This window comes from Phlebotomus argentipes, unplaced genomic scaffold, assembly GCF_947086385.1.
Source record: "Phlebotomus argentipes unplaced genomic scaffold, Phlebotomus argentipes genome assembly contig_46, whole genome shotgun sequence".
NCBI classification, from domain to species: domain Eukaryota; kingdom Metazoa; phylum Arthropoda; class Insecta; order Diptera; family Psychodidae; genus Phlebotomus; species Phlebotomus argentipes.
The window spans coordinates 554,685-573,199 of record NW_026776153.1 but is presented as its reverse complement, the minus strand read 5'-3'; the positions used below and the strand labels follow the sequence as shown (position 1 = coordinate 573,199).

The 18,515-nt window shown below is 47.8% G+C and overlaps 4 protein-coding genes across 6 annotated transcripts; 1 reads left to right on the top strand and 3 right to left on the bottom strand.

Annotated features, from left to right (window-relative positions):
• Nucleotides 1-4: 4 nt before the first annotated feature.
• Nucleotides 5-5,546, bottom strand: LOC132262384 (DNA topoisomerase 2). Of its 3 annotated transcripts, none has more exons than XM_059761657.1 (8): nt 5,455-5,546; nt 5,257-5,327; nt 5,053-5,128; nt 2,191-4,986; nt 2,086-2,097; nt 784-1,953; nt 327-716; nt 5-265 (listed from the first exon to the last, which is right to left on the bottom strand). In XM_059761657.1, exons 3-8 carry the CDS (start codon nt 5,053-5,055, stop codon nt 152-154), a joined length of 4,485 nt encoding a protein of 1,494 aa, XP_059617640.1. In that variant the 5' UTR covers nt 5,056-5,128; nt 5,257-5,327; nt 5,455-5,546; the 3' UTR covers nt 5-151. The 3 variants fall into 3 exon arrangements, with proteins under 3 accessions (XP_059617640.1, XP_059617648.1, XP_059617656.1); XM_059761665.1 differs by having other exon boundaries at nt 5,399-5,510; XM_059761673.1 differs by lacking the exon at nt 2,086-2,097.
• Nucleotides 5,547-5,581: 35 nt separating this feature from the next.
• LOC132262420 (protein FAM32A) lies at nt 5,582-6,235 on the top strand. Its single transcript, XM_059761695.1, has 2 exons — nt 5,582-5,905; nt 5,974-6,235. The coding sequence occupies exons 1-2, from the start codon at nt 5,678-5,680 to the stop codon at nt 6,094-6,096; spliced, it is 351 nt and encodes a 116-aa protein (XP_059617678.1). The 5' UTR covers nt 5,582-5,677; the 3' UTR covers nt 6,097-6,235.
• A 394-nt stretch (nt 6,236-6,629) lies between these two features.
• LOC132262228 (heparan sulfate glucosamine 3-O-sulfotransferase 6) lies at nt 6,630-7,989 on the bottom strand (the record flags this gene model as incomplete). The annotated part of the gene is made up of 1 exon (XM_059761421.1): nt 6,630-7,989. A coding segment is annotated over one exon (1,173 nt), but the record flags the coding sequence as incomplete, so codon positions are not given.
• A 6,502-nt stretch (nt 7,990-14,491) lies between these two features.
• LOC132261775 (uncharacterized) lies at nt 14,492-16,216 on the bottom strand. The gene is made up of 2 exons (XM_059760744.1): nt 15,995-16,216; nt 14,492-15,932 (listed from the first exon to the last, which is right to left on the bottom strand). The coding sequence occupies exons 1-2, from the start codon at nt 16,206-16,208 to the stop codon at nt 14,518-14,520; spliced, it is 1,629 nt and encodes a 542-aa protein (XP_059616727.1). The 5' UTR covers nt 16,209-16,216; the 3' UTR covers nt 14,492-14,517.
• Between the last annotated feature and the right edge of the window lie 2,299 nt (nt 16,217-18,515).

Sequence of the window (18,515 nt, the reverse complement as noted above, 5' to 3'; positions counted from 1 at the left end):
TTCATTTATTAATTTGGTTTCTCTTGTCGAAAACACTCTTTTCTTCAGATCTCTCCTTTTTCTCCTAAAAATTGGTTTTGTCGCTGAGACATCAATTAAAATAAAAGAGGAATTGAATCCTTAAATCAAGTATTAAATAATAACATCAACACTAATAATCGGAATCGGAGTCATCAGACTCGGCATAAGTTGCCTTCTTACGGCCTCGCGCTGGCTTCTTGACGGGCGAGAAGTCCTCATCGCTGCTCCCCGCCTTCTTCCGGGACTGCAAGAGAGAGAAGAAATGTAAGAATCTGCGAAGAGGAAGATTGGAAGAGCAATCTCACCTTCTTCACCTGCACATCATCATCGCTGTCGTCCATCTTCGCGCGCTTTGTGACCTTTGACGGCGCCGCCGCCGCGGGTTTGTTCAGCAGCTTTCGCTGCGTTGGCGCCGCCTTGGGCTGCGGTTGTGGAGGACTCGAGTCCTTGTCCTCCTTGAGAGAGTCAAACATATCCTCACTGGACATATTCTGATTGGCAGGCTTCATCTCCATGTCACTGTCCGAATCGCCGAAGCCCTCGGAAGCCGCACCATCATCCTCCTCCTCGTCATCATCGAAATTGTACACAATCTTCTTGGACGCCGCCCGAGTTGGCGCCTTTTCGCGTGACGGCGGACTGATGACCTCCATCTCGTCCTCATCAGACACAAACTCACCTGTGGCCTTTTTGGGCTGCAAGAGAGAGAGAAATTGCCAGAGATCTTCACACAACAAAATGTCTCTTAATTAAGCAACTCACCGACTTCTTAGTTGCCTTCGGGAAGTTCAATTTCGGCTGCTTCATTCCATCAGACGCTTTCTTGGTCTTCTTGGCCGGCTTCTTACCATCAACGAGATCAATACTGCTATTTCCGGCATTCACCAGCGCATCCAGATCATCCATCTCCTCAGTCTCCTCCTTCACCTTCTTCTCCTTCTTCGGCGCCTTCTCCTTCTTCACACCCTGCGACGCGGCGACCGCCTTCTCGAACTTCTTCACCAACTCCGCCGTGATCCGGAACTCCACCTTGTCCCCATTCACCGCCGGATAAATCTCACTCTTCTCACCCTTGATCAGCCTCAATCCTCGCGCGCCAGTCTCCTTCTTGCCCTTCCCCTTCAGCGGAGTCACCATCGACGACGCCATCTCGTCACGCTCCTTCTTCTCCACCTCATCCAGCTTCGCCTCCAGATTGTCCAGATCCGCCTTCCACAGATCCTCAGGCGTCTTCTGCTTCAGTATATTCAATTCATTCAACTTTGTGTCCTTCTTGTTCAGCAGCTCACGCTTCTTCTCCTCCGTCAGCATCCACATCTTCATGCCCACGAGATAGTCAAACTGCTTCACATCCTGCAGACTGTTGAACGCCTTCTCCGGATCCACTGGCTTCTTACCCTTCTTCACATCCACCACAGCAGTCTCTTCCTCCTCCTCGCCACCCTCATTCTCCGCATCCTCAGAGGCCTCTTGCTCAGCAAACTTCGGATTGATCTTCCTCTTCCACTCACGCACCGGATCCGGCTTGTAGCCACGCTTCAGCAACTCCTCAATCACCACCTTGCGCTTCTTGTTCTCCACCCGAATCGTCCCGTCGCACTTCTCCACAATGAAGCGCGCCTGATTGCCCAGGAAATCCGCCTCAGCCGTCAACATTCCCACCAAATACTCCTTGCGCTTCACATAGTATTCCAGACGCAGCGTGAAGAACTCCTTCAGAATCATCGACACATTGTCAAAGCGACGCAGACACAGATTGTCATCGAAGGCGTGCATCTGATTTGTGTTAATTGACGACTGCAGCTTAAACACCCGATGAAATCCACCGTCTTCACTTCGAATCCGATCAAATTCACCCGCCGCGAAGCTGATGACAAAGCGAACTGTCGCATCAGTGTGATATTCCTTGTAGTCATTGATGATGGCCTTCACCTGAAAGCAAAAAGAAGACACAAACAGAAGAGTTAAATCTGCCTGAGAAACTGAAAGTCTTCTCTGATCATCTAGAGCTCACACACACAGTTTTGATGAGAAAAACTGCCCCGGAAGGACATTCCAACTTACTTTACTCTGTGCCTTTCCGGAGGATGAAATCACAAAGCAAAATGCACAAATGGGATTAAGAGTGATAATAAAAGCCAATTTATCAATTGCTTCATCAACACTCACCTTCTCTGATCCGTGCAGCAGCGGCTCCAGGACATTCTCCTTGTACGTCTGCGTCCACACGCCAATTGGCAATTCAGTGATCTCAATGCGATTTCCCGGCAGAATGGCCACATTGCCCGTGGAGACGTAGCGATGCTCAGCCATGTACTCCAGATCACCGGTGAAGTTCTTGTAGTAAGGCTTCATCGGCTGTGGCTCCTCACTCTGAATCATCAGCCTCAAGTTGCTGATGAGCTCACGCGGATTGTAGTTCGGGATCTTCGTCGACCAACCCGTGCCGATGCCCTCGGCGCCATTCACCAGCACCATCGGGATGATTGGCAAATACCAAACGGGCTCAATGTCCTGATTGTCCTCCTTCTGATACTGCAGCAGTGGATCGTCGTTGGGATGGAAGATCAAACGCGCCAGTGGCGAGAGCATCGTGAAGATATAACGTGGCGATGCACTGTCCTTCCCACCTGCCAATCTTGTGCCAAACTGTCCCTTCGGCTGCAGCAAATTGATATTATTGCTGCCGACAAAGTTCTGTGCCAAATTCACAATTGTGCTGCACAAACTCTGCTCACCATGATGATAAGCCGATTTCTCCGCCACCGAACCAGCAAGTTGAGCCACTTTCACCTCCTTCTTGTCATTCCTCTTGAAGCACGTGAAGATCACCTTCCGCTGGCCAGGCTTGAAACCATCCACCAAGCTGGGAATTGAGCGCTCATTGTCCGCATTGGAAAACAACACGAGCTCGAGATTGACAAACTCAGCGTAGGAAACACTCGTGGTGTCCTTCGTGTACAGATATCTCTCCTGCAATCCCAGCTGCTTGCGCCTCTTCGTCTCCGCCATGTGCGCCGTGAGCCACTCTTTGCGCTGATCCACGCACTTCTTCGAGAACGCCATCACGATGGCGTCATCGTCCACACTGCCGTCGTACTTGAACGAGATCTTGTGGCGTCGCATGTTCTTGAAGTACTCCTTCGCCTCATTGGACGTGGACGTACCCAAACCTTTGTAGTACTTGATGGAGTACGTGTGCGCATTGTGCGTGTTGGACTTCCACTCCTCGAACTCTGGCAGGGAGTAGAATGAGAACACTTCGTTCTTCTTCGTCGCCTTCACAATGGGCGTGATGAACTCCTCCAGGAATGGCAGTCGCAGCAATTCCGGCCAATTTGTGTGGATGAAATTAATCACCAGACCCTTGATATGCGATCCATCCTGATCCTGATCTGTCATGATCATCACCTTGCCATAGCGCAGACTCTTGAGATCATCCAGTGAGTTGTACTTCTTCTTGTACTGCAGCCCAAGGATCTTGATCAGATTGTTGATCTCTGCATTCTCCAGAATCTGCTTGTGAGTCGCCTCACGGACATTCAGCAGCTTACCCCTCAGCGGAAACACGCCAAAGTGATCTCGGCCAACAACTCCCAATCCCGACACTGCCAGCGTCTTGGCTGAGTCTCCCTCAGTCAAGATCAGCGTGCAGAGATGAGAATTCTTCGTGCCCGCATCGTTGGCATCCTCAAGCTTCGGAATGCCCTTAATCTTGGACTTCTTGCTGCCACTGGTCTTGCCCAATTCCGTTTGTGCCTTGAATTTTGCCCACTGCAGCACAGATTCCACAACGCCACACTTTGTCACATTCGTGATGAACTTCTCCGACAGGCCACACTTCGAGCCGAAACTCTTCGACTGCAATGTCATGTTCTCCTTGGTTTGCGAGTCGAAAGTGGGATTGACGATGAGACAATTGATGAAGATCCACAAGTGATTCTTCACCTGGAATGGCTTGATGTTCGTGCCGCCCTTGTTCTTCTTCTTCAGCACCTCAATCAGCTGCTTCACGATGGCATCCGTCACGTGATCCACGTGCCGTCCACCCTTCGTGGTGGCGATGGAATTGACGAAGGACATCTGCTGGAAACCCCTGTCAGACATCGTGAGCGCCACTTCCCAGCGCTCATTCACATTCTCATACACAACCTTGGGCGGTGCGCCGCCACTCTCGTCCAGATTGTCCTTCAGATACAGGTCCACGTAGTCCTTGAAGTTCTTCACGGGAATCTTCTCGCCGTTGAGGAACACCGCCACGCCTCGCGTGGACGCGGCCACGTCGAAGGCGCGACGATTCATCAGACTCACAATGTCATCGTCCAACTTTTCCATCTTGAACTTCGACAAGTCCGGCGAGAATGTCACCTTGGTGAAGTCCTCACCGCTGAACGACTCCACGCGCGGATCGCTGGTGCGCTTCATGTTCTCGCCCCATTGCTGCTTGAACTTGGCCTTGTACTCGCGGCACGCCGTCTCAACCTTGAACTTTGTGCTGAAGATGTTGCAGAGCTTGGCGCCATATCCATTCCTGCCGCCCGTCACCTTCTCCTCCTCGTCGTTGTAATTGGAGGACGTGAGCAAGTGGCCGAAGATCATCGTGGGCACGTACATCTTCTCATCCTTGTGCATCACCACCGGAATACCCTTGCCATTGTTGTAGATGCTGATCGTATTCTCCTCCTGATTGATGTCAATCTTGATCCTGGTCATGTTCTTATCGCGCTGCTTATTGTCCGCCGCATTCACGAGGATCTCGTCGAAGATTTTGTACAATCCGGGCACATACGAGATCTCCTTCTGGATCATCTTCTTATTCTCTTTGTCATACACCCACATCTGCTCCTTCACCATCTCCACGGAGCCAATATAAGTGTCCGGACGCAGAAGGATGTGCTCCAGTGGAGTCTTCTTCTGGTACACCTTCTCGATTGCGTCCTTCCCATTCTGATGACTGCCAGATGCCTGCAAAGAGCAACACTGTGTCACATTCCACTCTCAACCACCCTCCCGCGGAGGCCCCAAACTCACCATGATGGCTGCAATTTTCCACCCTTGTCTCACTCTGAGTAACTTTCCAGTCAATTGAAGCGGCGTCGTGTGAAACCTGAGGAGAAACAATGGAAATGCTCAATGTTTCGCTCAATCTTCACTGGAAATCAACTCAAGCACATTCCCCCCACTGCCCACACATCGCAGAACTCGCGGCAATACAGCAATCACTTCAATACTTACGTGAGAATGCACAAAGCGTCCTTCCTTCACTCCAACAACTAAACTTCCAATCCGCCAAAGAAAGCGTCAGTCTGTGGAGAAAAAACACATTTCACTCATTTACCACATACACAGCCGTCTTCCTCCATCAGAGACAGTTTACCCACGTCCTGAAGGTGAAAATTCCCAACCCCTTGCGATAAATAGCTCACTACTTACATGAAAAATTCACGAAGCGTCCTTTCTTCTCAGCAAATCCCCAGAATCTGACCGCCATTGCTTTCGCCGCAACTGCCAGCGACACTTTTGACAGTTGAATTTCGCCGCGCGACGCCAGTGCACTCTGCCATCATTCGCCGTAAGCACAGCTGACACCTCAAAACATAAACAAAGTGTGTTTTTGTGCGAAATATTGTGAAAACTTGAATAAAACCTCTGAAAAATGTCCGATGACGAGTACTCTCACGTGTCCAAGGGAAAGCTGAAGCTAAAGAGCGATGGGGAGGTGAGGAAGAAGAAGAAAAAGAAGAAGGACAAGGAGAAAATGAAGGAGAAGGTCCAGACGGCAATTGCTGAAGGCAGCACGGGCAGTACGGGCAGCGCTTCCGGAGGCAGCAAGAGAGTGTTGACCAAGGCTGAGATGTCATTCAAGAAGATGCAGGAGAAGACGGTGAGAATAATGCGATGGTTTTACTGGTGCAGAAGTTTAATTGATTATTATTGTGTTTGAATTTGCAGCAAAACAAGCGGATTCTGGAGAAGGCTTCAATGACGCACAAGGAGCGCGTGGAGAAGTTCAATCAGCATCTGGACAGCCTCACGGAGCACTTCGACATTCCCAAGGTGTCGTGGACAAAGTAGACGTGTTCGCCTGCAAATCTATTTATTTCTTCAAGTTTTCTTCAGTGTATAAATTACAAATAGTTTTTATCCTCGGAACCACTAATCTTTCTACGTCCCCTAACATCTTCTGATATGTTGCTGAAGTGCCGCCACTTCCGAAGGTAATTCTCATATTTCTTGCTACAGAGTATCGTTTGGGTGTAAATTACAAGGATTATCTCGCATATTCGCTAGAGTTATCAGTACAGTTTCTCTATTGTTGGCATAATTTCTACAAAGAGTGCAAAACGTAAAGCGTGAAGGGAGTAAAAATCGCCTAGGATTCTAGCTAGAATATTTATCCTACAAATGGAACAGAAGATTCTCTGGAACTTGGCAAAACTTCTCCTCATCTAAAGAACGCCCACAATAGACAGTAATATTCTTATGCATAGGAAAACTTCTTAATCATGAGCATGAGAGACAGTAAAACCTGTCCATCATTCACTTCCTCCGCCTCAATAAATCATCCTCAATCGTTTCTCGCGGAAGCGCGTGTCCGCCTTGAGAGTATACTTGAGTACAATATTACAATTATTGATTCTAGTATCACGACTAAATTGTCTTCTTATGCCATCCTCCGGTTCTTCGCCACGAGGATTCTCTCTCTGTGTGTGAGTGTGTAAATTCATCGAAAAGACGTGCTTCAGGGTCTCTCTTACGTATGTCCTGGGAGGTGAAATTGGCATTGTGGAGGACTCACGGCCAGCCAAAGTTGATGCCCGTGATCTGGTAGAACTTCACGTTGAACGGACGATAGAACTCACGAAGGCGCGTGATGGCGTTCTGCTCGATCACCGGGTGATTTCTGCCCTTGGTCTTGCCCAGACAGTGCGGACTGGAGCTGGACTCGGACTTGAGGAGGCACGGGAAGCCCTTGGTGGCATTGAAGTAAAAGTGCTTCTCAGTGACGACGCGCTTGAGGCCCAGGAAGTCCTGCACGCGGCCAATCTCCGCCGCTGGATCCTCAATCAGGCGCTCGCCGCTGACGAAGAGGAACTGCGAGAGTGGGAAATATTGCAGCCAGCGCTCCAGGTGCTTGGCGTACACGCCGATCTTCACGGGCGCCCACTTGGTGTCCACCACGCCCAGGGAGCCGTTGACGAAGGCCAGCTCCTCGAAGCGCTTCATGCCCTTCTTCTTGCTGGCCGCCTGCGTGTAGTCGCTGATGGCGCGCGTCACGGGATCGCGCACCACGATGAGCAGGCGCATGTTGGGATTCATGTGGTGGACGCGCTGAGGCACTTCCTTGGTGATGAAGTAGCTGGGCGTCTTCTCCATCGTCAGCTGGCCCTCGATGGTCGGCGGCATGTGGTGGCGATACCAGTGCAGGCCCTTGCTGTAGTGCCTGTCGAAGAAGTGCACCTCGCAGCCGGCCGCGCGCACGTCCGGATGGAGGCGCACGAACTCCAGCAACGCTCTGGTGCCGCTCTTCTTCACGCCAATGATGAGTGTGTCGGGCAGCTGGCGCGTGGGCACGACGCCCTGCGTCTGCAGCAGGCGATACTTGGGAAACGACTCGGATTCATTGCACTCCGAGCCTGGAATCAGAGGCACCACACGCACAATTGACCCCAAGATGCGCATCTCGGGCGCCTCTGTCGTGGACGTCGTAGTGAGATCGGCCTCTCTGGGCGCTGGAGGTGCGGATTGGCGACGGAAGGCTCTGTTGATGCTGGACACGAGGCAGGAGTTGAAGGTGTAGGAGAAGTACACGATGCACACGATGAGCAGGCAGATGATTGTGCGATTGATTGTGCTGCTCCACCACGGACTTGTGGGCAGCAATTCCTCCCTCTTCCACTGAAATGGGCGGAAAAAAAGAGAGAGAAAGAGGATAAAGTGCGTCAATACTAAAGTTTTACTGGGAAATTTATTTAATTTGATTTATCGATCAACTTTGACGATAATTTTCCACTTTATCAACGCCATAAACAAGCAATAAAGTTTGAGTTTGAGCTTTTAAACACTCAAGTCCTTAAGCTAAGGCATGTTGAACACCGATTTGTATGATTTTTATCACTTTTCTTCCGATGAATGACAATATTTTTGCAGTTTGAATGCAGCGATGAGAAGAGATAATCTTTGAGGATCTCAGAAGAATTTGCAAGTAAGTTTATATACAGTGATTTCCTATGAAATGAAGTCCTTTTTACGTTTTATTTTACTCGATATTGTGAATTGATGCTAAAATCTTACGTTTTAGTGAATAGTTAATCAGAAAAGCTAAAATTGTCGTTGGAAATTATAAAGACATGCTAAATAATTAATGCTGAGAATATAAAAAGAACACTAAAAAAAATCACGTGTTTCATTTCATTGGCGACAACTGTAGTTAAAATTCCTATTTTCTTTTCAGAGCATTTTCCAAAGTTCTTCCAAAAATAGACGTTTTATTGCGTTTTAAAGTGCTCTAGTATTGACTTGAGAGCTTTAGCGAAACTTTGTACTTAAAACCATCTAAAAATACAACATTCTTGTTGTTATGAAATGGGTCAGAAGGGAATTTAAAGTTTGATTTTTAATCCTTGTCATTTCCTTGTGTCATAACAGGATTTCTTGCGCCTAATGGGGCATTAAAGGAAAAACAGTGGTGGCGCGACCCAAAAGCAATTTTGGGGCGACAAATTATTTTTATTTGCACCATCAAATCTCACATAAATCATGAGAAATACTTCTCTCTTCTCTCCACCCCAAAAAGGCGAAAGAGATGAAATTCGCGAGCGTGTATTTGCGATGGGAGGAAATTCTGCACCGTAAATCATCCCCAACTTTCGTCCAACTACTGCTGATTTTTCCTGTCGAGCAGGAAGCGTTTTCTCCCCCCCCCCCGCCCCACCATCGAGTAATCTCTCGCTTTCCCCGCCCGAGACGAGATATGAATTTTTAATCAAATTGTAGATCAATCAATATTAGCTTATCGGAAAATCTCCCCACTCGACAGCCTTCGAGTACTTATCACAGAATTCACCTTCTTGTACATCGCGCGAGCCGCACGGATTGCGATTTAATAAGTCCTTTTCGCGTCGGTGGGCGACCGAAAATGCTCTGATGGGAGTCTCAGTGCATCGATTTCTTTCGCCACATTGCCAAGAACTGCCGCGGAGGCGATTTCACTGCCACACCGGACGCACTTTTCACTCAAGAGCACTTTTGGGCGGCCGAAGGGATGCACACTGACCACTGCAGCTATCCTCCATGGCCCGCGAGAGGGAGAGAGTGAGAGTGCGAATTGTGCGGAGACTTTCCGTCCTGCCACTCGTCTGACACTTGACTGACTCCGTGTGCGACGGAGGAGGACGATGGAGACTCCCGGAGAGGACAGACGGCAGAGCGCATGTCCCCAGATTGCCTCCATGAATTGAAAGTCTCCAGTGGATATTTTGTTGGGAAGATTTATTGTCATCTCTCTGACATGCTCGAATATCAATCTGAAAAGGGACTTTCGCTTTAAATCTATTCGTCACACAGCCTTGCAAGATGATTGTCCTATGACGGCATGGAAATCTCTGTGGTAATCGGGGCGATTGGCTTCGTCGGCACCAGTGGTTTGTCCTCCTGATCGTACAGCACAATGTTCTGGATGGTAATGAGTCCTTTCCGGTGTGTGGAGGGGAAGTACACAATGTACAGGATGAGGATGATGAGAAACAGGCCGGCAAATGTGCCGCCGCTCGCCCAGCCGTAAGCCGTGATTCCGCCCTCCATGTCGAAGAGCATGTAAGGATGGCGCAGGAAAATGAACTGCACCGTGCTGACCACGGTGTTCTCCACGATGTATCCTTTGGCGAGGAAGAGCTCAGTCGCGCGGATGTTGGACACCTCCATGATGTGAATGTCGGGACAGAACAGTCCGACGCCGAGGGAGAAGTTCATCAGCCAGAAAGAAATGCCCGCCATACCGTAGTGTCCGGTCGTGAGGAGGGAAGTGGCGATGATGACGGCCAGGAAGGTGGCGCCCAGGGACTTCATGAAGATCAGCTTCATGCTGAGGAACGTGGACGCAATCAGGCCGACAATGATGCCCAACAGGGCGAAGTAGTACGTGATGTAGTGATAGTTGTACAGCCAAATGAAGTCGGGAGTGTCAGAGATTTGGCTATCGTGTAGGAGGTAGAAGATCGTGGCGATGGTGAAGTAGATGAAGATCTTGTAGTTCAGCGTGATGTTGGTGAGCTTCAGGCACAGCGAGAAGAGAGTGAGAAGCGTCTGGCGGCCAGTGTCGGGTTGTCTAGTGACGGAAGTGGGATCGTTGAAGCCCAGCGTGGATTTGAAGTGATCACTCCTGTCGTTGGCATCCTCGAGGAACGTGTCGCGGCACTTCTTGTAGTTGTACATGCCCATGAAGCTGAGTATCTCATTGAGAAGCAAGCCAGCAATGGCCAAAATAGATCCTGTCAGGATGATCCAACCGGCTCTGTAGACGACATCTCCGGCGCGCTGAGGATGGTAGATGAATTGCGACGTGAGGTGGACGAACAGAGTCATTCCGCCGAGGTGAACCAGATGGCAGAATCCCGTTCTGGTCACGCGGAAGCCGTCATCCTTGGATCGGAAGTGGATGTAGGAGAGTCCTGTGACATACACCAGACCGTGTCCAAGACCGCCGAAGAAGAGTCCCACTGTGGGATCTGCGGGGGAGAGAAAGAGAGAGAAAGGTCACCATAAATCTCCGACTCTACAAGCTTTTCGCGGATCTTGCAGCGACAAATTCCTCCAAAGTCCACGCGAGATTGCGAATACCCCACCTGACACTATCTCCAGTATCGCTGACGTCTGAGATAGTGAGATCAGTTATCGTGCTGCCCAGGACAGCCACACTCACCTTGGTAGTCCACGATGAAGGCTATTCCGCTGCCGAGGAGGCACAGAGATCCCGCCCCAATCAGGAGCATGTGGTAGAATCGCACGCGGCCGTACATATGCTTCGTCAAGGTCAGGATAATGCCCGCCAAGCCCGCTGTGACCATGGCACAGATCTGCGGCCCGACGAGGACGTAATTATAGTGCACAGGACTCAGATAGAGCATGAAGCCCAGCCATGCTCCGCATTGCATAAAGCACACGCTCACTGGAAAACAGGGAAAGTTGTAATGCTAAGTCCTTCGCAGGCTTACTTTTGAGTCCGAAATTCCCATATTTATGTCCTTTTTAGTATCCTTTTCAAAGCGAAGAAGACCGCTTTTCCAAAGAAATGAATTTAATGATCTTTCACCAATCATGCGTCTTTTAAGATCTATTTGAGCAATATCTGAGCAGAAGAACGATCGATTACCAGACATTTGGGCTCCGCGGGTGATTTGTCATTATTATTTAAAATGTGATATGATTTTAATCACGATCATAAATTTCTACGAAAAATATCTAATCGAGAAGTGCTCTGGGAAATTTCTAATTGCGCGCCTGAATGAAGGTCTCAATTAGACCTGGAATTAATATTCTGGAAGTCTGATAAAGCCTAAAAAAAACTTGTGAATTAATCCGGATTAGAGGTGTGCGGATTAGAGATTGTGAAAATCTCTTCAACACCGCAAAAGTGAGTCAGTTATTAAAAAAGAGGAAAAAGTTAGATGAATTTCCTCAGCCACGTGTTTCATAATGGCGAAAATCCTCTTCTTTCCCATTTTGGTGGAACTAATCTATAAACAAGTATTTCCACCATCAGTCTTCACGGGACATTAATTTTCACACCACCGCCAGATATAATTTGCCGGCGCGCAGGATATTTACCAAAAAATTCCGGGAGCAAACCCATTTTTCACCCATTCACACTTGCTTCCACTCTGATGGCTCAAGACTGACTGCACAGGTGAAATTGTGCGGTGGAAAGACGCTAATTAGCGCAGTGTTCGGCGGCGATAAAGAAGCTGGTGGGGCGAAGTAGTCAATCCTGGAGGATTAGGCTTATCGGATGGAAAAATCACCGGTCGGTGCACAGGTGTGGACAAGTGGAGAGTATAAAAGTACAAGTATTTATTAGGCAATGTAGAAAAATAATCACTTGGCGGAAGTTTCAGGCGGTGGAATCAATGCGCAGCGGCTCGGGATCGGGTCCGAAGAGGACCAGTCGCTGAATTTCCAGGATGGACTTCTTCGTGGTGGCTGGAAACTTGAGGAGGCGCATGGAGATGAGCAGGGCGAGACAAGCCGTCCCGAAGACGGCGAAGTTCGTCCAGTAAGAAGCGACCAGGTTGTCGAAGAGCATGGCGTGAGGGTGCTGATGGAGGAGGAAGAGTGTAATGGTGGTCATCATGGCCTCTACACAGTATCCGAGACTGAGCATGGTCTCGGAGTAGCGAATGTCCGTGAGCTCGAGGATGGAGACGTCCGGGCAGAAGGCGGATTGTCCCAAGTGCATGAAGAAGAACCAGAATCCCACGGCGGCGAAGGAGAACTTGCCGGCGGTCATGAGCGAGAAGCCAATGATCATGGGCGGGATGAGTGATATTTGTTGGTTCATGTAGATGAAGCGCGTGCTGAACTTGAGGCACAGCAGCATGGACAGAATCACGCCCAGGACAGCGAAGTAGAACATCATGAACTCCAGGTATTTGTCCCTATTCAGCAAATTCGCCACGGCGAGGTTTGTGAAGATGATAAAAGGAATGTGTGTGAGCATTGCGTTGCTTATCTTCATGCTGACACTCAGCACGGTGAGCTTGAGCTGATAACCCGTGTTGGGCGCTTCATGGGGAGTCTCTGCATCCACTCCGATGGACGACTGGAAGTTATCTCGCCGCATATTTGCCTCCTTCACACTCCCGTCCAGACACTCGCGATAGTTGTACACATCCTTGAGATTGAACAATTCATTGGCCAGCAAGACAGTGATTGCCACACTGGACATGATCAGGATTATCCATCCTCCGGCCCTCTTGATGTCCTCCTTGAAAACATCGGCGCCTAAGTGAGCCATTATCGTCATGCCCAGGATGTTGAACAAGTGACATCCTCCCATCCGAATCACTCTCTTCCCGTCCGCGGAGGACCGGAAATGGATGTACGACAGTCCTGAGATGTACACCACGCCATGTCCCAGACCGCCAAAGTATATTCCTGGGAAGTAATCTGCCGGGAAAAAGAGAGAGAAAATGCGCTCTAATGGGTTAATTTGTTAAACTCTCGTTGGATTGTGTACACATGCACAGATTAATACGCTTTTCCCACTCACTGATAAATTTTTCGCTCAATAACTGTGGCCAGAAAATTGCCATTAAATTGTACATGAATTTAACATTGAATTATTGTGGGAGATTAGGTGCTTTTTGCCTCTGAGCCCAGAGATAAACAAAAACGTGAGTAATATTTTGGTGTTTTTGTTTGATACCCAGGTACATATACATATATAAGTATTCGTGGCCATAAAAAAAACTCACCTAATGGTCGAATTATGAGAATCAGAGAGCAAATGGTGAAAAGCGCCGTTCCAATTCCCAGCAGGAAGAAGTGCACGAACTTTACACTTCTGTACTTGTAGCGAAGATGTGTGAGGAAGAGTCCAGTGAGTCCTGCACTGGCCATTCCGCAGATCTGTGGCCCCACGAGGAGGTGCTGGTAATCCTTGGTCGGCAAACTGAGCATGAACATGAGCCAAGTGCCGCACTGCAAGTAGCACAAACTGGCTGGAAAACAGATGCATTTTCAACATTATTAGAGCCCATTTGAAATAATTCACATTCGCCTTTCCCTCCAATTTTTTTCTGTACCAAAGAGTTCTGGAAGAATTTCCACAAGAGCCATTTTCGCTGTTCAAACAAACTTTTTCCACTCTGCAGAGAGATTTCAACACTGTTTCCCACTTCAGCGCCAAATGAACTGCTCATAAACTCAGCTCTGTTCCCGTGACCGATATAGTCTCATCGCTGGAATCTCGTCACCACGCTTCGGCCTTTTATCATTGGCACAATACTCCATGGGATTCACCAATTCCCTGTGTTGCTTTTGTGATGCTAATCAGTGGCAATGCGTGAATCAGATGCCAAGGTTTCACCCAGGAAGCGTCTGTGAATTTTGGGAAGATGGCTTGGTGCCCTTCTCTGGGTGAAACATGAGTCATCTTCCTACTGTTTTCTTGCACTCTAAAAGACACCGCAACAAGCGGAGACTCGGACACGATTTATCACTTGTGATAGCCTGATAAGGCGTATTGTTATTTAATCAGCGTCAATGTTTGACGATGGCTCCCTATCAACCACTGTGGCATGTAATCTTGGAGATACGGATGTGTTAAATGAGTATTCAAATAAGAAGAACCATTTAAGAAGCATCGAGAGACTCTGCATAATGCTTGGCGCAACAGTTCAAGCGGAAATCAATTGCTGGAAAAGAGTAGATAATCAGAGCCACAAAGTAATGTTTAACAGTTCTTTAATTTCTCATTAGTCTTGGGGTAGAAATGAATTACTGCCCAACTAAATTATTGACTCTGGGCACTATTTGGCGCGTCTTCACGCTCCCATAATCGAAGCCTGGGTTGTCGTGTCCGTTGGCGCCATTTCGAGTCGGCACAGGATCATTGCTTGACTGCTGCGGATACCAAGGATGATGGAAGAGCGGCAAGTCCGTTCCCTGCGAGATGCGCCTTGGTTGACTTACCGGGACTTGAAGTCCTGGGGTTTGAGGCTGCGACTGAGCTCTCATGAAGGCCGGTCGCTCGTCAGACACTTGAGACGGCGTTGTGCTGATGATCTGAGGAACAGACTGAGGAGCAGCCTGAGGAAGTGGAGAGGCAAGAATCTCGTGATTCTTCGCCTTCCATCGATCCTCATTGTACATGATGGCGTACTGAATGTCCAGCAGTGATAGGTTGAGGGTTTTTGGGTGCAGCACTGCTATGATGATGAGGAGCAGCAGAGAAACGCCCACAAATGATCCTGAGTAGGACCACAGCAAGGTATTTGCGTCGATGGGAGTGTAAGGATCTGTCCAGTGGCCGAACTTCGTGAGAGCAATGAGGAAGTACTGGATGAAGTATCCTCCGGCCAGTGCGACTTCGGAGAACTTGAGATCAGTGACATCGAGGATGCCAATGTCGGGCAGGAAGTAACCGAATCCAAGGAAGAAGTAAAAGAGCCAGAAGAACACGGCGGATTGATCGAAGAGTTCGACGGAGAAGAGAATCGCGGCGGTCAGGAGGCAGATGGAGAATGCCAGGGTGAAGACAGTGTAGAGATGCTTGCCGTTAACTGTTAGCGAGATCACGCAGCCGAAGAGAACACCACCGAGAAGGAAGTAGAGATAGACGAACTCCAGACCGTTTCCCAGGTATGCAGTTGTGAGAATTGTGAATAGCATGAAGGCCCAGATGAAGACGAGGGCGTTCTTTATCTTGCTCAGGATCAGTCCCAGCGTGAGGATGTTCTGCTGTGGTATTCTTGCCTTGAGACGCGCTGTGAACACAATCGGTTGGACGTTAAGTCTGTTTGCCCAGTAATTGCTGTCCTGAGGCGCATGAGCTTCCAGTGTGAGAGCACTCTGGAATCCATCCTTCTTCTCATTGGCAAGGTGCAATTCGCTGTCCAGGCACTTCTTGTAGTCATAGAGGCCCAAGCCATGAGCCAGTTCGTTGATGAGGAAGAGTGCAACAGCCGAAACTGCGCTGTAGAGGATGAAGTTTCCGACGGTGTAGACCAAATTGACCAGGCCGTAGATGAAGATCCCGTGCACGGCCGTCGTGTAGCCGATGATATAGACCAGATGGCAGAGAGCCAGTCTAAAGGCTCGTCTTCCGGACGCTCTGAAGTGAATGTAAGTGAGTCCAGCGATATAAATCACACCATGACCTATCGCGCCCAGGTAGAGTGCGGTAATTGGCTCTGCAAGAGACATTCAATTACTTGAGATAATGCTCCTTATCACCACTTAACCAGGAACATACGTGCTTCTCTGATAATACACAAAACCCCGCTAATGACGAGAAGAAGTGCTCCGCAGCCGAGGAAGTAGAAGTGGACGAAAACCACCTTCTTCCAAATGTATCTGGTGGTGAAGAGACATGCCGCCACTAAGCACGCACCGAGGATTCCCACGAACTCCGGCCACAAGATCACACTGTCATACAGAGGTCCGTCGGCGAAAGTGTTCAATGCCATCCATGCTCCGCAAGTGTAGAACATGAGGCTCACTAGGGGAGGAGATAAGTTATCGCATTCCTGGTGGCAATGTTGAATTGATCCTCACCGAACAATTCCGGGATGATATCCATCTTTTATTATCCTTTCACTCTGCACAAATCCACCTTAAAGCGATTGAACACTCGGAATTAGAAGGCGCAGCATCGCAGAATACCACTGAAATGAGAGTTTAACACCTAAACTTGGAGTGGATTCAATTCCAATTCGATTTATCTAATCGAAAAGCCACTTCAGCGTTTCTCTGATAACACCGCACAGGGTGAATCACTGAGGCCTTTTTTCTATCCTCTCTTCTTTTCCCGACATTGGGTCATTAATAAAAGTTGGTCATAAATTTAATCTATGCGTATTTTACGAGTGGCAATTCGGTAAATGAAAGGAAAATCCGAAAAATCTATGAATAACATTTATTAACTCTAGAGTCAGTACAACTTTTTCACTGGCTTTTTTTTATCAATTGGCGTGTGTCACCGTGTTTCTGCTGGGACAATTTTCGATCATTGCACAATTCCTCGAGATGACAAATGATGCGAGCAAGACGATTAGATATCGCACGAACTGAGAAATAATCCAACATCGCAAAATAATTCACATTAACTCATCAAGTACAGCACGAAACACATCAATTTGCTTGAATTTGGTTTATGGCCACTGGGGGATCGGGCGAAGGCACTCTTGACGTGTGGCGGATCAAGGGAAGATGTTGGGGAAAATGGGTGAGGTGATAAAAGACATTGGGAAAATGCGCGCGTGGAAATTCCGATGGACTGCGATAATGAAAAACATGTTGTTCTCACGATGCGCGCGATCTGCGCAAAAGTCTTCGGGCCACAGAGAAGAGAGTGAGAGAGAATCTTGCCCAATACATGAAGAGGCATTTTCAATTTTCAAACTTGGAGATATATTTAGATTGCGCGTTGAGTTCATCCCATTTTGAAATGGTGTGTTGGCGTGTGTGTGAGAGGAAATTGAGGAGAAATTAAACCATTTCATCTTGAGAATTTTCCAAGATCAGTCATTCGCGGTTCTTTGTGCACTTTTTCCACCCAAAATCTTGAGCGCTTTTCCCCACTGAAATCGCCTATCGTGATTGTGTAATCTTGTGTGATCTTCTTGCGCTAAAGAGATAGTTTTTCCTCTCGTCGTCTTTGGCAAATTGCTGATCTAGTTAAACTCTAATTACCATGTGATTTTTCTCATCTTGCTACAACTTCATTTCATCTTCTCTGACTCAATGAATCTATTCGACAGTGCGCGGAAAAGTGTTCAGTCGCGAATTGTGTGATCGTAGAGGTGAAGAATGAAAAATTCAGTGAAGATCATTTGATTGATTCTGCATGAAAAACACTGCAAATTTGCCATTGATTCAATTAAGCGAGTGGATAAAGTGCAGAAAATTTGGGAAAAATCTCGGATGAAAACCATACATCGTGAAAAAGTGAAAAGTGATCCAACATTCTTCGCACTGCATCTTGAGAAACAACCAGAAAGCATTTCTTCCATTCGGCCGAACATAATAAACATTTCGCAGAGGGAAAATTAATGAAGACATTTTCACCGTCAATTCAACTTGATAAATTCCAAAAGTATCGAGCGAGAAGCACTCGAATAATATATTTATTGAGAGTGTAATTCTTATTTTTTGCCCATGTGTATATGAAAATATGTTTATAGATTTGTGATTCATATACAAGATATGGTGTAGTATTCGTTATGATGTAAATGCTGTATTTTAAGTGTGTGTTAAAAACAGGAAAATCCATTCCAAGTGGAAAATATGCTACAATCTTCATCAGCCCACTTCTCTTTCCTCCTCAGTTTTCACATTTTCTTGTGCGGCATCTTCTGCCGGGAAAGACAAATCGCAGATCATTGATCTACTTTTTTTCACTCACACCCTTTACTGTTGTTTTGCCAAGAAAGGTACGCACTTCCTTTGAAATTACGCGGTGTCCACTACAACATTCGCGTTGCATTATAAATATCCATGCCAGACAGGAGATTTCTTTCTCAATAAAATTCCAATGGCCAGTCTAATTTTGTATGCCGCCCATAATCAAAAATAGTTTGGGTCTTTGGAGACGCCGAGAGAATATATCATCACGCATTTTTTTCACAACATCGCGTCCTCATCTCTTATTTATTTGCATTCATAAATCGTTTTGGCTGAAATGTGTCTGTCGAGGAAATTGCTGGGGAGATTTTCCGAAAACATAATTTCACATCCTTTTCGGTCATCTTTCCACATCTGCACAAAGACAGCAA